This window comes from Globicephala melas, chromosome 10 (assembly GCF_963455315.2).
Source record: "Globicephala melas chromosome 10, mGloMel1.2, whole genome shotgun sequence".
NCBI classification, from domain to species: Eukaryota; Metazoa; Chordata; class Mammalia; order Artiodactyla; family Delphinidae; genus Globicephala; species Globicephala melas.
Window position 1 is genome coordinate 93,243,085 of NC_083323.1, and position 18,445 is coordinate 93,261,529.

At 37.4% G+C, this 18,445-nt stretch overlaps 1 protein-coding gene across 2 annotated transcripts in view; it reads left to right on the plus strand.

The window, feature by feature from the left end:
- The window catches only part of LRP6 (LDL receptor related protein 6), a 171,762-nt gene that overhangs the window by 16,315 nt on the left and 137,002 nt on the right, over positions 1-18,445 (plus strand). Inside the window, exon 2 of one of the 2 annotated variants that reach the window (XM_030841440.3) lies at positions 3,874-4,267. The exons of the other annotated variant lie outside the window; for it this stretch is intronic. Coding sequence (XP_030697300.1) covers positions 3,874-4,267 — 394 coding nt within the window. The remainder of the gene's footprint in view (positions 1-3,873; positions 4,268-18,445) is intronic. 2 annotated transcript variants of the gene reach the window in all.

Genomic DNA, 18,445 nt, shown 5'->3' on the forward strand with positions numbered 1-18,445 from the left:
TTTTGTTACAATAGGTTAATCTGAATTTTCTAAAATTTTATATAAATGGAGTATGCAATATATACAGTCTTTTTCTGACTTATTTTATTCTACATAATTATTTTGAGATTCACCCAAATTACATAAACAAATAGTTCATTACTTTTTTTTTTGGCATGCCGTGTGGCACGTTTCCTGACTGGGGATTGAATCCGTGCCCCCTGTAGTGGAAGCGCGGAGTCTTAACCACTGCACTGCCAGGGAATTCCCAATAGTTCATTACTTTTTTTTTTTTTCTTTAATTTGGCTGCGTTGGGTCTTCGTTGCTGCGTGCGGGCTTTCTCTAGTTGCGGCGAGCAGGGGCTACTCTTCGTTGTGCTGCGCAGGCTTCTCATTGCGGTGGCTTCTCTTGTTGTGGAGCACAAGCTCTAGGCGCGTGGGCTTCAGTAGTTGTGGCATGCGGGCTCAGCAGGTGTGGCTTGTGGGCTCTAGAGCACAGGCTCAGTGGTTGTGGTGCACAGGCTTAGTTGCTCCGCGGCATGTGGGATATCCCCGGATCAGGGCTCAAAGCTGTGTCCCCTGCATTGGCAGGCAGATTCTTAACCACTGCACCACCAGGGAAGTCCCCATTACTTTTTTCTAAAAATTATTTTTTTATACAGATTTTTATTAGTTACGCATTTTACACACATCAGTGTATACATGTCAATCCCAGTCTCCCAATTAATCACACCACCACCACCACCTCCTGCCGCTTTCCCCCTTTAGTGTCCATACGTTTGTTCTCTACATCTGTGTTTCAGTTTCTGTCCTGCAAACCGGTTCATCTGTACCATTTATCTAGGATCCACATATATGCGTTAATATATGATATTTGTTTTTCTCTTTCTGACTTACTTCACTCTGTATGACAGTCTCTAGATCCATCCACATCTCTACAAATGGTCCGATTTCGTTCCTTTTTATGGCTGAGTAATATTCCATTGTATATATGTACCACATCTTCTTTCTCCATTCGTCTGTCAGTGGGCATTTAGGTTGTTTCCAGGATATGACTATTGTAAATAGTGCTGCAGTGAACATTGGGGAGCATGTGTCTTTTTGAATTATGGTTTTCTCTGGATATATGCCCAGTAGTGGGATTGCTGGGTCATATGGTAATTCTATTTTTAGTTTTTTAAGGAACCTCCATACTGTTCTCCAAAGTGGCTGTATCAATTCACATTCCCACCAACAGTGCAAGAGGGTTCCCTTTTCTCCACACCCTCTCCAGCATTTGTTGTTTGTAGATTTTCCGATGATGGCCATTCTAACTGGTGTGAGGTGATACCTCATTGTAGTTTTGATTTGCATTTCTCTAATAATTAGTGATGTTGAGCAGCTTTTCATGTGCCTCTTGGCCATCTGTATGTCTTCTTTGGAGAAATGTCTATTTAGGTCTTCTGCCCATTTTTGGATTGGGTTGTTTGTTTCCTAATATTGAGCTGCATGAGCTGTTTATATATTTTGGAGATTAATCCTTTGTCCGCTGATTCGTTTGCAAATGTTTTCTCTCATTCTGAGGGTTTTTTTTTTTTTTGTCTTGTTTATGGTTTCCTTTGCTGTGCAAAAGCTTTTAAGTTTCATTAGGTCCCATTTGTTTATTTTTGTTTTTATTTCCATTACTCTAGGAGGTGGATCAAAAAAGATCTTGCTGTGACTTATGTCAAAGAGTGTTCTTCCTGTGTTTTCCTCTAAGAGTTTTATAGTGTCTGGACTTACATTTAGGTCTCTAATCCATTTGCGTTTATTTTTGTGTATGGTGTAAGGGAGCATCCTAATTTCATTCTTTTACATGTAGCTGTCCAGTTTTCCCAGCACCACTTATTGAAGAGGCTGTCTTTGCTCCATTGTATATGCTTGCCTCCTTTGTCATAAATTAGTTGACCATAGGTGCGTGGGTTTATCTCTGGGCTTTCTATCTTGTTCCATTGATCTATGTTTCAGTTTTTGTGCCAGTACCATATTGTCTTGATTACTGTAGCTTTGTAGTATAGTCCAAAGTCAGGGAGTCTGATTCCTCCAGTTCTGTTTTTTTCCCTCAAGACCACTTTGGCTATTCTGCTTTTGTGTCTCCATACAAATTTTAAGATTTTTTTTTCTAGTTCCATAAAAAATGCCATTGGTAATTTGATAGGGATTGCATTGAATCTGTAGATTGCTTTGGGTAGTATAGTCATTTTCACAATATTGATTCTTCCAATCCAAGAACATGGTATATCTCTCCATCTGTTGGTATCAACTTTAATTTCTTTCATCAGTGTCTTATAGTTTTCTGCATACAGGTCTTTTGTCTCCCTAGGTAGGTTTATTCCTAGATATTTTATTCTTTTTGTTGCAGTGGTAAATGGGAGTGTTTCCTTAATTTCTCTTTCAGATTTTTCATCATTAGTGTATAGGAATGCAGGGGATTTCTGTGCGTTAATTTTGTATCCTGCAACTTTACCAAATTGATTGATTAGCTCTAGTAGTTTTCTGGTGGCATCTTTAGGATTCTCTGTGTATAGTATCATGTCATCTGCAAACAGTGACAGTTTTACTTCTTCTTTTCCAATTTGTATTCCTTTTATTTCTTTTTCTTCTCTGATTGCCGTGGCTAGGACTTCCAAAACTATGTTGAATAATAGTGGTGAGAGTGGCTATCCTTGTCTTGTTCCTGATCTTAGAGGAAACGCTTTAAGTTTTTCACTATTGAGAATGATGTTTGCTGTGGGTTTGTCGTATATGGCCTTTATTATGTTGAGGTAGGTTCCCTCTATGCCCACTTTCTGGAGAGTTTTTATCATAAATCGGTGTTGAATTTTGTCAAAAGCTTTTTCTGCATCTATTGAGATGAGCATATGATTTTTATTCGTCAGTTTGTTAATATGGTGTATCACATTGATTGATTTGCGTATATTGAAGAATCCTTGCATCCCTGGGATAAATCCCACTTGATCATGGTGTATGATCCTTTTAATGTGTTGTTGGATTCTGTTTGCTAGTATTTTGTTGAGGACTTTTGCATCTATATTCATCAGTGATATTGGTCTGTAATTTTCTTTTTTTGTAGTATCTTTGTCTGGTTTTGGTATCAGGGTGATGGTGGCCTCGTAGAATGAGTTCGGGAGGGAGTGTTCCTTTCTCTGCAGTTTTTTGGAAGAGTTTGAGAAGGATGGGTGTTAGCTCTTCTCTAAATGTTTGATAGAATTCACCTGTGAAACCATCTGGTCCTGGACCTTTGTTTGTTGGAAGATTTTTAATCACAGTTTCAATTTCATTACGTGTGTTGGTCTGTTCATGTTTTCTATTTCTTCCTGGTTCAGTCTTGGTCCCCGTTACTTTTTATTGTATGGATATATCACTGTTTGTTCATCCATTAGTTTGTTGATGACATTTGGGTTGGTTCCAGTTTGGGTTATTACAAAAAAGCTGCTGTGAGCATCGTGCACAGGTCTTTGTATTGACATATACTTTTATTTCTCTGAAGTAAATATCTAGTCTTTTAAGAAACTGCCAAACTGCTTTCCAAAGATGCTGCACCATTTCACAGGCCCCCAGGAGAGTATGAGTGGTCCACTGGCTCCATATCCTTGCCAGTTCTTGGAATGACCAGGCTTTTAAAAATTTTATCTGACAGATATTTTAACAAGAAAAGACTGTCCTGGTACAATTAATTTCCCCTCTTGCAACTCTTTTGTATTTAAAATGGTGCAAAAATAATGCTTTGTGAAAAGATTTTGCCAGTTTTCTATACATTGATTTACTCTTTATTTTTGATAGTATTTGCTCACTAACACTGATTTGAAACTCAATTTATAGGAACCAAGACATTTCCTTTGTTTTGACTTACATATTTTTCTTTTTTTGTTCTAGCGGCCCCTTTGTTGCTTTATGCAAACAGACGGGACTTGCGATTGGTTGATGCTGCAAATGGCAAAGAGAATGCTACGATTGTAGTTGGAGGCTTGGAGGATGCAGCTGCGGTGGACTTTGTGTTTGGTCATGGCTTGATATACTGGAGTGATGTCAGCGAAGAAGCCATTAAACGAACAGAGTTCAACAAAACTGAGAGTGTACAGAATGTTGTTGTTTCTGGATTATTGTCCCCTGATGGGCTGGCATGTGATTGGCTTGGAGAAAAATTGTACTGGACAGATTCTGAAACTAATCGTATTGAAGTTTCTAATTTAGATGGATCTTTACGAAAAGTTTTATTTTGGCAAGAGTTGGATCAACCTAGAGCTATTGCCTTAGATCCTTCAAGTGGGTAAGTTTTGCATCATGTACAAAGGTTATTGTATCTCCTTCTCCTGGCTGTTTTCTCTCCATTAGCATAGACACCCCTTACCTCCAAGAGAAAAGAAACATCAGACCCCAGTTTTAGATTCTTTGGGCTTCTTTGTCAAGTAGATTTGAATGTGGGAAGTTAGGTCATGTTCTGAAAGTAAGGTGTGTCTGTAAATAGTTTTGCGTTTCTAGTATCACTTATGGGATAGCCATGTTTATAGTTCTTGGTTTTTCTTCTGCATTTATTTTTTATAATTATGGGAGGATAATCAGAAGGCAGAGAAGAAGGAATGATAAATGAGTAGTATTTGATAGCTCAAGATTATATAAAAAATCTTCTGAATCTTGTACCTTTTATTATATACACAATTGTTTTGTAATGCCTAGTGTTTTTTATATTAAACTGATTTTTTTAATATGTCACTGTTGAATGAAAAATAAAAATTAGGTTATTAAATAACTCACTTTTAGTTAGCTAGACATGTATTTGCCATAAGAGTTTATTTTCTTCCTAAATATTTGTGTTTTTATTATATATATATTTTTAGTGCAGATATTCTCTACAGAACCACTGATTTTTCAGAAAGCTGTCTCTAATTTGGGCAACACAATGTATAGGGATACCATGGTATCCTATTACTTTTTTTTTTTTTTGGCTGTACCGGGTGTGGCATGTGGAACTTCCCCAACCAGGGATCAAACCCGCGCTCCCTGCAGTGCAAGCGCGGAGTCTTAACCACTGGACCACCAGGGAAGTGCACAAGTTTATTTTCTAATAGAAGGGAAACTTAAAGCTATGGGCAGATCTTACTATAAAATGTGAACTGTATCCTCAGGTGCTTCTCTGTTACTGTGTTTCAGTCCTGCCATATACAATTCCTTGCTATTTATCTGTTGAATACAGTGTCATGCCAGAGTCTGTCATGGCTAGGTATAGATAACTAAACATGAACCTGCAATGAGTTACTAATAATTGTTTAAAATCTAAAGATAAATAACCTGTGAATAACTCTTTTAGTACTTCATTTTCTTTGACTTTCAAGTATATTGGAATGCTTTAAAACTCATTTATAGAAGGCAGTGGATTAATATTATGTAATAAATTAAAATATGGGAAAAATGAAAGGTTTATATATGCTCCTTTCTCTTGATATCAGACCCTTTTTGGTGACAAAAGTTAAAGAAGATACAATGTTATAGGAAAATGAAAAGCCTTTTCTGACTATAAAAGATAACATGGGCAATGGTGAGTGAAATTTTAGGGTGAGAAGTTCTAGAAAACACATATTATGTATACTTTATATAATATGTAAAACATGTCTTTTTAGAGGGGCATTAAGAGGTATCTGCTAAAGTCAGATGGTCTTTTAATAGAGCATCAGAAAATATTGTACTGACTCTAGTGGTAGGAAAAAGGTTTGTGTGTCCCAAGGAGGTCACAGATGTTGAATGTGTGGTAAACTCTATTGATTGAAGAATTTGCTTCTTGAGAACTTGCAAGGTATTTTTGAGAAATGGAATCTCTTTTGCCAGCCAAGTTCGTTAAGTCTTAGGGAGTGTTGAAATGTTTCTGAGGTTACTGCTTCACAGAACACACAGGGTTTTGGTGCTTTCAGTGGTTATTAGGGAGTAATACGTTGATGAAAAGTTCTTTTTTTTTTTTTTTCCATTTTTGACAGATTCAATCTTATAACTCTAAGGGTGATGATGGAAATTTCCCCAGATATCTGTTAAATGGTTAGTATGTTCAGAGCTCTGCTTTTTGTGTTCTTCTGGGGGAGAGGGGGAATATCTTTAAGGATTTACTATTTTATTTAAGGAGAGAAAACTTAGGAGCGAGAACTTTTCCTTTTTCAAAGCATGTTTATTTGCGTTATGTAGTATGTATGTGGAGAGGGAAAGAGTGTTAAAGGAATTACAAGGGCCACAGAACTCTTAAGGAGGATGGGTGGATAAAATAGCTAGATTATCACCATTCTGGAGTAGCATCTTATTTCTATAAGGGATAATGATTACGTGATTGTACATAGTCAAGGGAGATGAATTTATAGGCAACTATTGACTATTCAGGAGCTGATAATTTAATAAGTAAATGAATCATTCTCATTTTGTCCCCTAAAACTGAGTTTTACTTCTGGGTGGCAGGTCTGATAAGTGTCTTAGGAAGTAAGTTTGCCATGTGATTAAGAAGTATTTACATTAGCGTTTCCGTGGCTTGAATATTTACTAATATTTAAAGTTTGAATTTGCCAAAGACTCAGCTGGTAAAGGATACTGGAAGAATCAATAATAATGTGCTTTGAAGGTAGAAAGTACTGTTATTTAAGCTTCTAAGGGATGTTCAGTGAAGAATATGTATATTTTTCCTGAGGCCTAAATGGGGGTGTGGTCAAACACTCAAAGAAATGTCTTCTATTATTTTTGATGTCTGTAGTTAGTGTTGAGTGTGTTTGTGTGTGTAAATTCACTTCCCCCCCCTTTAACAGTTCTTTTAAAATTTCTTTTACTTTTTTGAAAGTTATTTTGTGGCAGATGGCTAATTTTTAAATTGTGCAACTGGAAGCAAACAGAATGCAGACAAATGGCATCATTTGGTAATTAGCATGATGAAGCGTATTTAAAATTATATTTTAAACTCATGCATTTAAAAATATATTTTATCAAACAGTTTTTCGGTATTGACCTTAGGTTTTATGTTAATGCTTTTAGTTTTAATGGAGTAGTAATTTTGGATTGAGTATATCACTTATCAAACAGAAGAGATGATTTTCAGATTTATTTTTTAGGGGAAGAATGAAGTTTGCTTTCCAGAGAAAGTACATGAAAACAGAGCTGAGGAAAAAGGTGGCTTTATCAGAGTTCCGGGATCCTGGGTTATGAGGTTCAGAAGAGCTGACTGAGCTCTCTCACAGCAGCTTATGTAAAAGGAAAGCTATTGAATGACTGGTATTGTTTGAACCCTGGGAACTGGTGCAGAAATCTGTGTGCTTTTGGATGTATGGAGTTCTTTGTGCAGTCAGTCCATTTAGCCTAGACTGAAGGAAGATTTTTATTTCCCTCCCTAAATGTGGCCTCTGTTAGTCTGAGATTTTTTTTCTTTTGAGTGACTGGCAGTGTAGAATTCTGAATAAGGAGCAGGAAAACGTGTGTATGGAAATTGTTCCAGAAATGAACAACCATAGTTATAGAAAACAGTATCCTTCCTTTATAGTGAGAGGTGGTTCCTGTGTGGCTGCTCCTAATGGGGGAGCTCCTTAATCTGATCCACAGTGACTGTACTAATCTTAGTGATGCTGAGGACCTGCTGTTTCAGGTACAAATAAAGCAGTTCTAAGGGTTTTTTGGTTGTTAAGGATCTGTTCCTATTCCACATCATTTTGGATATTTTAAAAAGTTAAATTTTAGTGATTCAGTCTGAAGTGAATTCATACTGAATAGCTTTGAGTGATACGTATTTTAAAAAGTACATTTTTATCATTGTTAAGAATAATATTAACAACACTAAAAGTTCTGCTTTAAAAATGCTTGCCGAACTAGTTCAGTGGAAAAAGAATGATTTATAATTTCCTTATCAATTATGTACGTATAATTGTCATGACTTGAGTATGTTTAAAAGTATTTAATATACTGGTATATCCCAGGTGACTAAAATAGTTCCTGCCACATAGTAAGTATTCAGTAAATATTTTTGAGTGGCTGGACTTTATATTTTCTTTTATAATTCTATTAATTATTCTTGTTAGGGACATTTGTTTTCTAAGCAAATGTAAATTTTAGTATGGTCCTGTGAATTCTAAATCACTATGGCTTTGATTGCAGTTGTTAACTTAAAACATAATTAAGATTTTTAGTCTTTTCATTTGAAGTTTTCAAGATCATATTTTATAAAAATACACTCACTGGAGCATGTTTCATGTCACATCTTGCTCTGTTATTTACCAAGCAAGTTACTTCATTTTCTTGGACCTCAATTTCCTCATCTGTAGAATGATGAGTTCCTTTCAATTTTGACATTATTTAAGTTTTAAAAGTCAGACATTTAAAGAAAGTACTCTAATTTTTAATTTATTTTTATTTTTGGCTGTGTTGCTGTGCCCAGGCTTTCTTCTAGTTGAGGCGAGTGGGGACTACTCTTCGCTCTGGTGCGCAGCCTTCTCATTGCGGTGGCTTTTCTTGTTGCGGAGCACGGGCTCTAGGCGCGCGGGCTTCAGTAGTTGTGGCACGCAGACTCAGTAGTTGTGGCGCAGTGGCTTAGTTGCTCTGTGGCATGTGGGACCTTCCCAGACCAGGGTTCAAACCTGTGTCCCCTGCATTGGCAGGCAGATTCTGAACCACTGTGCCACCAGGGAAGCCCTAAGAAAGTACTCTAATTTTAAAAATCGTATTTTACAATTACATATTCAAGTCTAATTTAGGTATGTTACACTTAGAATTGTGTTTCTGCCGAACAGATTCTTCTTAAAATTTTGTTTCTACTGCCCTTATTGCATATGTCATCACACTTTTTTAGGGTTGTTTCACCTCTAGTTTAAACCTCTTTTCTAGTTCCACTTGATGTAAACTGAAAAATATTTGAAAATGTTGAAGGATTCTTTTTGTATGAAGAATGGAAAATGTGGCCCATTACTTTTAGGCAGACTATATGTATTCAGATATGTTTGGAGTTAGGTGTTTTTGAGATTACCTAAAAATTGAGAGAGTGTGTAAGAAAAGCCACTAATCCAGGAAATCTGGTTAATAGGTTTAGCTTTACTAGCCTCTGGGATAGGAATCAAGGCCCTTGGAAGTGAAAACTTTTTTTTTTTTAAGAATAAATAAATGTGATGAATTGGGTGATTGGGATTGACATGTATACACTGATGTGTATAAAACTGATGACCAATAAGATAAAATAAAAATAAAAATAAAAAAATAAAATAAAAAAAATAAAATTCAACAATTAAAAAAAAGAATAAATAAATGTGTGTATATTTATATGTATTCTTAAATGTTAGTGTTGGTCTTTCCTCTTACAAACATCTTAACCCTCATCCAATTTTTAATTCTTTATATCTAGTGATATACATCACATCTCAAATTGAGTTTTGATTATGTGGTCTGATATTTTTATGTTCTGTATCTCCAAGGCCCACTTTTATTGCAGGAATGTTGAAAGGGAGTATTTGCAGTATGACCTAGCCCAGTCTCTTAATAGCTTTCTTTGCTAAAAGCTATCCTTGCTTGCAGCATTGACCTTTTAATTTATCCTTAACAAGGAGAACAATGAAATTTTATGTGAGTAAAGAATAGGATACCTTTAACTGAGTTCTCTGCATTTTGGAGATCTTACATACCCTTGCTGTATTCCAGTATGATTGGCTCTTTAGAAATTATAGCAAATTAGTTTGATTGCTCCTGGTATTTCTGTCATTGAACCTTTAAGATTTTGGAAGGAGGAGTCTGTGATAGCTAATTTGTGAAGTAGGAATAAAATGATTGTCTTGAGTATTTTATTTTTTTGCAGCATTTGATATTGATACCATATTCCTTTTAGAAATTTTCTCTTAAGCCTTTCTCATTTTCATACTGTTGGTTTTCCTACCACTTGGACCACCCTTTTCCTTTCTTTATTAACTCTTTAAGCTTAAAATGCATCATTTTCTATATTCTTTTCCTAGGATCATATCCATTTCCATAGTTTTTGCACAGAAGCAGATAGCCAGTTATCCATGAAGCTCCATATCCTGAAGCACTGGTTCTGAGTATGAAATATCTTTCTCTGAACTCTCAGTAACTTACATTTTTAAAAGTGTCCTGGTCAATTGGGGAAGCCTGTTTCCTGCCCATTAAATCCTGGGACTGGTAGGGAATTTTAAGGAACTTCTAGCTAAATGCCTTCACTTTTTGGCTGAAGAAACTTAGGCCTTTGGCTACAATAAGAGAAAGTCAGATTCTTGTTTGAGATTTTCCAGTTCCACGTTCAGTGCTTTTTTCATCACGAAAGGTATCTTGCTGAAGCCATGTTTTTTTGCACATTTAATTACTTTAAAAATGCAACATGGTAGCTTTATTTAAAGGAGGATTTTTATAAATTCTCTGTTTTTAGATTTACTCACTGTACTAATTTCTTATTTTACTATATTTTTTTGCATCCCACTTAATCCATTTGTGTTCAGCTTCCTTCTGATTGCAGTATGTTCTTTAATATTCCTTTCAGCAGAGGTCTGTTGATGGTAAACTCTTGATCTTTGTCGAAAATGTATTTATTTTGTCCTCATTCTTGGAATGATAATTATTTGATATAGAATTCTTTGTGATAGTTACTTGCACTCAGTACTTCGAGGGTATTGACTTTAATTGTTGCTGTGAGAAGTCTGCTGTTTCTAATAATTGTTGCTTGGCAAGTAATTTATTATTTTTTTTCTGGTTGCTTAAAAGCAGCCCTTAAACATCCCTTAATTAAAAAAAATATTATATTTATTTGCCTTATTTATTTATTTTTTTTGGCTGTGTCGGGTCTTAGCTGTGGCGCATGGGATCTTTGTTGAGGCAAGCCGGATCCTTTTCGTTATGGCGCACAGTCTGCTTGGACTTCTTTCTAGTTGCGGCGCGCAGGCTCCTCTCTAGTTGTGGCGTGTGGGTTTTCTCTCTCAAGTTGTGGCACGTGGGCTCCAGGGCGTGTGGGCTGTGTAGTTGTGGCGCACAGGCTTAGTTGCCCTGCAGCATGTGGGATATTAGTTCCCTGACCAGGAATCGAACCCATGTCCCCTTTATTGGAAGGTGGATTCTTTACCGCTGGACCACCAGGGGAGTCCCTAAACAACTCTTAATTTTTTTTTTTTTAATTAATTTATTTTTGGCTGCGTTTGGGTCTTCGCTGCTACACGTGGGCCTTCTTTCATTGAGGTGAGCAGGCTCATTGCGGTGGCTCCTCCTGTTGGGGAGCACGGACTCCAGGCGGGCGGGCCTCAGCACTCGTGGCTCACGGGCTCTAGAGTGCAGGCCCAGCAATCGTGGCGCATGGGCCCAGCCGCTCCGCGGCATGCGGGATCCTCCCGGACCAGGGCCCGAACCCATGTCCCCTGCACTGGCAGGCGGATTCCCAACCACTGCACCACCAGGAAAGCCCAATTTTTTAAAAATTAATTAATTAATTTTTTATTTATTTTATGTTTGGCTGCATTGGGTCTTCCTTGCTGTGCGTGGGCTTTATCTAGTTGCGGCGAGTGGGGGCTACTCTTTGTTGTGGTGCGCGGGCTTCTCATTGCGGTGACTTCCCTTGTTGCAGAGCACAGGCTCTAGGCGCACAGGCTTCAGTAGCTGTAGCATGCGCGCTCAGTAGTTGTGGCTCACGGGCTCTAGAGTGCAAGCTCAGTAGTTGTGGTGCACGGGCTTAGTTGCTCTGCGGCATGTGGGATCTTCCCGGACCAGGTCTCAAACCCGTGTCCGTCCCCTGCATTGGCAGGCGGATTCTTAACCACTGTGCCACCAAGGAAGCCCCATCACTTAATTTTTGATATTTTGCAGCTTTGTTCACTTTGTGTCTAGATGTGGATATGTTTTTATTTATCCTGCTTAGAACTCTTGTTTCTAGAATGTAATCATTATTATTAATTAATTCTAGAAAATTATTATCCATTATTTTCTTACTTACCCTTCATTCTCTTTAGTTGCCTCTGGATCTCCTGTTTGATGTATGTGGACCATGTAATTTTCTGCTCCTTGCCTCTTAATCTTGCTTTCATATCTTCTGTCTATCTCTTGAGGCCACTTTCTGGTTAGTTTTTGTACATGCCTTCCAGATAATTAATTCTTTCTTCAGCTGTGCCTAATTTTACAGTTTGAGTCAGTTGATTTTTTAATATCAGCAGTTGTATTTTGCTTTTCTAGAAGTTCTTTGTGCCCCTCATTTAAAAGACTTATTATGAGAAAATAGCCTACATGAAAGTAGAGAAAATAGTGTTATCAGTAATATTAGACTTATAAAAAAGTTACAAAAATAGTGTATAGTTCTTGTATAACCTTTACCTAGCTTCCCCTAATATTATATTTTATGTAATCATAGAATAGTTATACCTTAGATCAGGAAATTAATGTTGATACAGTACTGTAGACCATATTTGAATTTCTCCAGTTTTCCCCCTAGAATCCTTTTTGTGGACTAGGATCCCATGTCGCATTTAGTTGTTATTTCCTTAGCCTTTTCTAATCTGGACATTTAACCAGTCTTTGTCTTTGTAACCGTGACTTTTTGAAGATTACTGGCCATTTTGTAGAATGTCCCTCATTTAGGATTTGTTTGATGTTTTCTTGTGATTGGTTATACATTTTTGGCATGGCAGAGGTCGTGTTGTGCTCTTCTCTGGGCTTCATATCAGCAGGTGCATGATGTAGATACTGGCGATGTAACATTTGATCACTTGCTTATGGTGTTGTCTGTTAGGTTTATTTATTTATTTATTTTTTTGTATTTACTTTTTCCCCCCTTGTAATAAATATTTGAAGCTATGCAGTTATCCTGTTTATCGTACTTTTCAGCATTTTTTGATGGTTTTTGCCTGCAACAGTTATTACTGTGGTGTTTGCCAAATGGTGATATTTCTAGTCCCATTGTTCCTGTTACATGCATTCTCAGTTAGAATTCCATCTTAAGGAAGAGCTTTCCTGTCTTTACTATTTATTCATTTATCCAATTATTTATACTAGTATGGACTTGGGCATTTATTTATTCTATAGGTTATAATCCATTAGTGTCATTTATTTCTTGCTTAGGGTTGTCCCAGGTTTTGCCATTGGGCGTTCCTTCAAGTTTGCTCCTGTGTCCTTTTGACAGGCCCTCATTATTTTTTAAACCCTTTTTTTTTTTACTATCTGCATAGCACAAGATGTTCCAGATTCAACTTGTCCTTCTGCTTCACCCTTAGAATCAACCGTTTCTCCAAGGGGCTCTGTTCTCCTTTGATTGGAAAATGGTACTGAGAAATTACGATCTGGAAGCTCGGTGTGTTCATACTGGATTTTCATTGCTTTTAAGTCCTCTCAGTGGACAGAGTTAAGAAATACATGTATGTATATACATACACCTAGTTCTGTGTGTTTCTATTTGTATCTATATATTTAAAAAAAGGGTTCGTGTTGATAGCTCCAATTCCAATCCACTGCTTACAGAATTGTGTTATAGTCTTCTTCCCCCACACCATTTGTTTGGTAGGTTATTTTTCCAGTCTTTGATAGTGAGAAACCTGGTTCTCATTATCCACAATGTATTTTCTTATTTGCTCAATCCTAGTATACAAGAATTTCAGAATTGCTAACCTCTACTCTTGTGAGAAACAAATTTATTATCTAGAATACACTACTATGAAGATACTGTCAGTAGAGTCAAAATACTGTTTTCCAAATTTATTTAGGTACTTTCTTTTCTTTCCCACCCAATGCAGTGTGGCATTTGTAATATATTTATTACTGTTTGTGTTCCACTTTGAATCCCCCCCGCCAATATCCTGGTTGATTTTAATTATCAATTTATTTTGGGGTTATGTGAAATAATTACCATGTTTCTAAGAGTTAGAAATAACACGAAAAGCTTTACTCAGAGTAGTGTCCGTCCTCCCTGTCCTTCTACCATGGTCCCATTTTCACTTTCTTTCCAACTTGTTCCCATTTGTCCTCTAGGATATCTTATTATCATTTATTTCTGGTTTTATCTTCTTGGAATTCTTTTTTGCGCAAATGAGCTGATACATATAAATTTTCTTATTATATTCCCTTTTGTTCTTACATGAAAGAAATACTAAAGACTTTTTTTGCACTTTCTTTTTTAACTTAATAGTATATCCTGAATGTCACTTCGTATCATTTCATAGAGCTCTTCCTCATTCTTTTTTTTTGATACTGCCTAGTATTCCATTGTGCAAATACAGCATAGCTTATTCAGCTACTCTCCTGTGTTCAGAAATTTAGGCTGTTTTGTTAGCTGAGGTGTTCTAAAGCAAATCACACAGTGACATCTCACTTTATGTTGCATCTCTGAAAAATAGACATTTTTCTCCATAACCGCAGTACCATTGTCTTCCACACACCCCAAATGCACAAGTCTTTAATATTATAGTTTACTTATTCCATATTCTGATATCTTTCATAGCCTCAGAAATGCTGTTTTATAGTTGGCGTGTTTGAATTAGGATTTAAAACAAGGTTCATAAGTTGTATTTGATTATGTCTCTTTAAGTTTCTCTAGAACAGTCCCCCCCATCTTTTTATTCCTCTCAGTCTCTTGACTTATTGAAATGATTCTACAGTCGTCTTGTAGAATGTTCCAGATTTTGTTTTGTTTTGTTTTGGTTTTTTTGCGGTATGCAGGCCTCTCACTGTCGCGGCCTCTCCCGTTGTGGAGCACAGGCTCTGGATGCGCAGGCCCAGTGGCCATGGCTCACGGGCCCGGCCGCTCCGCGGCACGTGGGATCCTTCTGGACCGGGGCACGAACCCGCGTCCCCTGCATCGGCAGGCAGACTCTCAACTACTGTGCCACCAGGGAAGCCCATAGATTTTGGGTTTTTTAAGAGTTATTTGGATGTTTGACTTATTTTTATTCCTTTACATTTCTTTCTATCTATCTATTTTTGTCTGAGTTGGGTCTTTGTTGCTGTGCGTGGGCTTTCTCTAGTTGTGGCGAGCAGGGGCTACTTTTCGTTGCGGTGCACGGGCTTCTCATTGCAGTGGCTTCTCATGTTGCGGAGCATGGGCTCTAGGTGTGCGGGCTCAGTAGTTGTGGCTCACGGGCTCTAGAGCGCAGGCTCAGTAGTTGTGGCGCATGGGCTTAGTTGCTCCACGGCATGTGGAATCTTCCCGGACCAGGGCTTGAACCCGTGTCCCCTGTGTTGGTAGGCAGAATCTTAAGCACTGCGCCACCAGGAAAGCCCTCCTTTACATTTCTTGTAAAATTAAAATTTATGATAGGAGGCTTTGTTTGCAACGAATTCAGTGTTTTGGCATAAATGCTTCATGGGTAGTATTGAGTACTTTGTATTCATCACATCAGAAATGTTTTGTCCTACTTACAGTGATGCTAATATTCAGTAGAATCAGATGATGAAAGTTAATATTCGTATTATAATATTGAGCTTTTCCTCTTATATCCTTCATGCAATCTGTGAGATGATCCTTTTGTACCATGCCAATATCCAGTTCCTCATCTGTTGATTGTTTTAACATCCACTGAGTATCAGTTCTTGTATTGTTGTGTTAGGGATGTCTGTTACTGTTTTATGATGTCTTGTCCCATGTATTTTAGTTTATTTTTTATGTGTTTTAATCATTTAAATTACTTATAAATGTCTATCATATTGTTCACTTTTCTGAAGTTCTTAGAAATCCACTTCTGTTCTTTGCTATATTTGCTGATTCTTCAGGTGAACCGTTTCCTTAGGTGTTTTAGAGTTCTGAGTTGTGAGCTGATCTTCATAGGGGTTGTCTATGAGAATTCTGAGTGGCTTCTTGGCGGAGCAGCGGGGGGCGCGCGTATTACTCCAGAGAGGTTTGTTTTTGCCAAGCACCCTAGAGGTGTTTCCAGGGACTGCTTTATTTTTAAACTGAAGTATAGCTTACATGTACTAAAATGAACAGATTTTCAGTGCAGTTTTGACATGTGTATATACCTATGTTATCACCGTGTTCAAGCAGAGAACATTTTTTCTATTTAATTTTTGGAATTTGGAGTTCCTGTACAACGTAGATAGAATAAATTCAAACTCTAAACCTATGTGAGGGCATCTTGTGATTACAAAGTCTTTGGTGATTTTTCCCACATTTTCAAAGCCTAGGCCAAGACAGAAAATTTCTTTGCCTCCTTCTACCAATGGCAGATTTTTTTACTTCCTTGTTCCCCAAGGGTCTGTGCTTTGTGCAAAAATCTTCTAACCCAGTGCTTCTTGTGTGTCAGGGCCTTGTCTTTTTCCCTGCTTTGCCACTGAAACAGAAGTTCCTCAGTTTCTGAGACGAGAATAACCTGCAGGGTGGCTGTAGCATCAAGCGTGTGCTGCTTTTTATTTCCCTATTAATTTTTGGCTCTCTAAGAGATTTCCCCTACTTTCATACCTTAGTTGTACATTTAAAGGAGTGTTTATGTATTTTTATTTTGTGTATATATGTGTATCAGTCTGTTTGGGCTGCTATTACAATACGCCACAGACTGAGTAGTTTATAACGATAGAAATTTTATTGCTTGTCAGCAGCGGTCCCCAACCTTTTTGGCACCAGGGACCGGTTTCTTGGAAGACAGTTTTTCCACGGGGGGTGAGGGGATGGCTCAGGCGGTAATGCGGGTGATGGGGAGCAGCAGATGCAGCTTCGCTCACTCCCCTGCCGCTCGGCTCCTGCTGTGTGGCCGGGTTCCTAAAAGGCTGTGGACCGGTAGTGGTCTGTGGCCCAGGGGTTGGGGACCCCTGGTGTACAGTTCCGGAGGCTGGGAGGTCCAAGATCAAGGCACCAGCTTGGTCCACTTCTGGTGGGGGCCCTCTTCCTGGTTCATGCACCTTCTTTCTGTGTCCTTATGTGGTGGAAGGGCCTAGGGGTCTTTCTGGAGCCTCTTGTATAAGGCACTAATTCCATTCATGACAGCTCTGCCCTTATGCCTAAGCACCTCCCAGAGGCCTCACATTCTAATACTATCATTTTTGAGGATTTCAGTACAGGAATTTTGAGGACCATAGCAATGTATAAATCAAGTAAAAAGACTTACCAGTGGTTCTAGGTGTTCTAGGTGTTTTGTAACAGGAGGGTTTTCTGGTTATGCTGTTATCAAATTACCAGAAATAGAAATTCTAACTTTTATGTTTTTAAATATTACCTTTTCTTATTGTGGATATATGTGCATGATAGTTGGGCATTATTCATACTTACTAATATGTGTACTAATGACTTCTTTTAATTATAGGTAGGATTATATAAATAACTTCAAGGATCATGAAGTGGTTTATGACCTGGTATAGATCTGGTTCAGTTAGATTTATGACTCAATTCTAAATGTTGTCTTAATTAGGCACCTTTGAATGTAATACATCTTGTAAAGGGTGAAAATGTATCCCTTTTGTTTAACTTTATTGAAACTGACCATTTCTGAGTATTTTTGTTAGGGGAAGCTAGATTCAAATTAAGTATACATACTAGATTAGGAGTCTGTAAATATTTTGGAAAATATATTATTTTTTCCTTACCTAATCATAGAAATTATATGCTTGGGATTGTAATAAATTTGTGTAAAATGGCTGATATCTAGTCTGATTGACAGTTGAGATATTTTTACTTTATTGGCATAAGAAATTTTGATGTCTTGAAAACTCACTGTTTTCTTTGCTTACTTTAATTACTTCCTAATTAAAATGAAGCCTATCTTCTACCCTTTACTCCATTTAAAATTATTTTCCAGAAAGCGTTGCAAATGGATATCATGCCAGATACAGCAATAAAATTACATTTGTGTGGAAACTAGTGAACAGCATATAGCAGCCTGGCAGTGGTTTTCATAATTTTTGATGAATAGCAGATGTGCACACTCTGGCAAAGCGGAGCTGTAACCACATGTATTTAATTCTTCAGTATCAAGTAGATATGTTTATATTCTCTTAATTCAAAGCCCAGATAGAACCAAGAGCCAAAATAAATTAGAGGCCAAACAGACTACATAATTGGAGAGTTAGCAATAATTGTTGCTGAAGAGAGATTTCTCTTATGTGAGCCTGTAACTTGGCTTTTGAGAAGCCATAGGAGGTATTTATCAAACACTCTTGCATTTCCTAAAGAATACTTTAGGTATCCTTTTGGCTTTTAAATATGCTGATAAAAAGTGTTTGTAGAATATATTACACAACTAGTTGAATTTAGCAACTTTATTGTTAAGTGCTTTTAGGTAACCATAGGTTACTAAGCTAGGTTAACTGCCCAAACAAAAACAAAACAACCAAGCCAAACCAAACTGACGCCTTAATATGTGTACCCCAGTTCTTTTTTATTTTTGGAAAGAGTCCAGAATAAAATGATGTAGTCAAGGAGTTCACCTCATAGTCTTAATTTTTAGGCAGCTGGGTTAAGGGGGGGAGGTTTTCAGGCCTCGTGTCAAATACTCTTTTCTTCATTTTAATAATAGAAAATGTTTATGTGATATCCTAGCAGATAATCTGG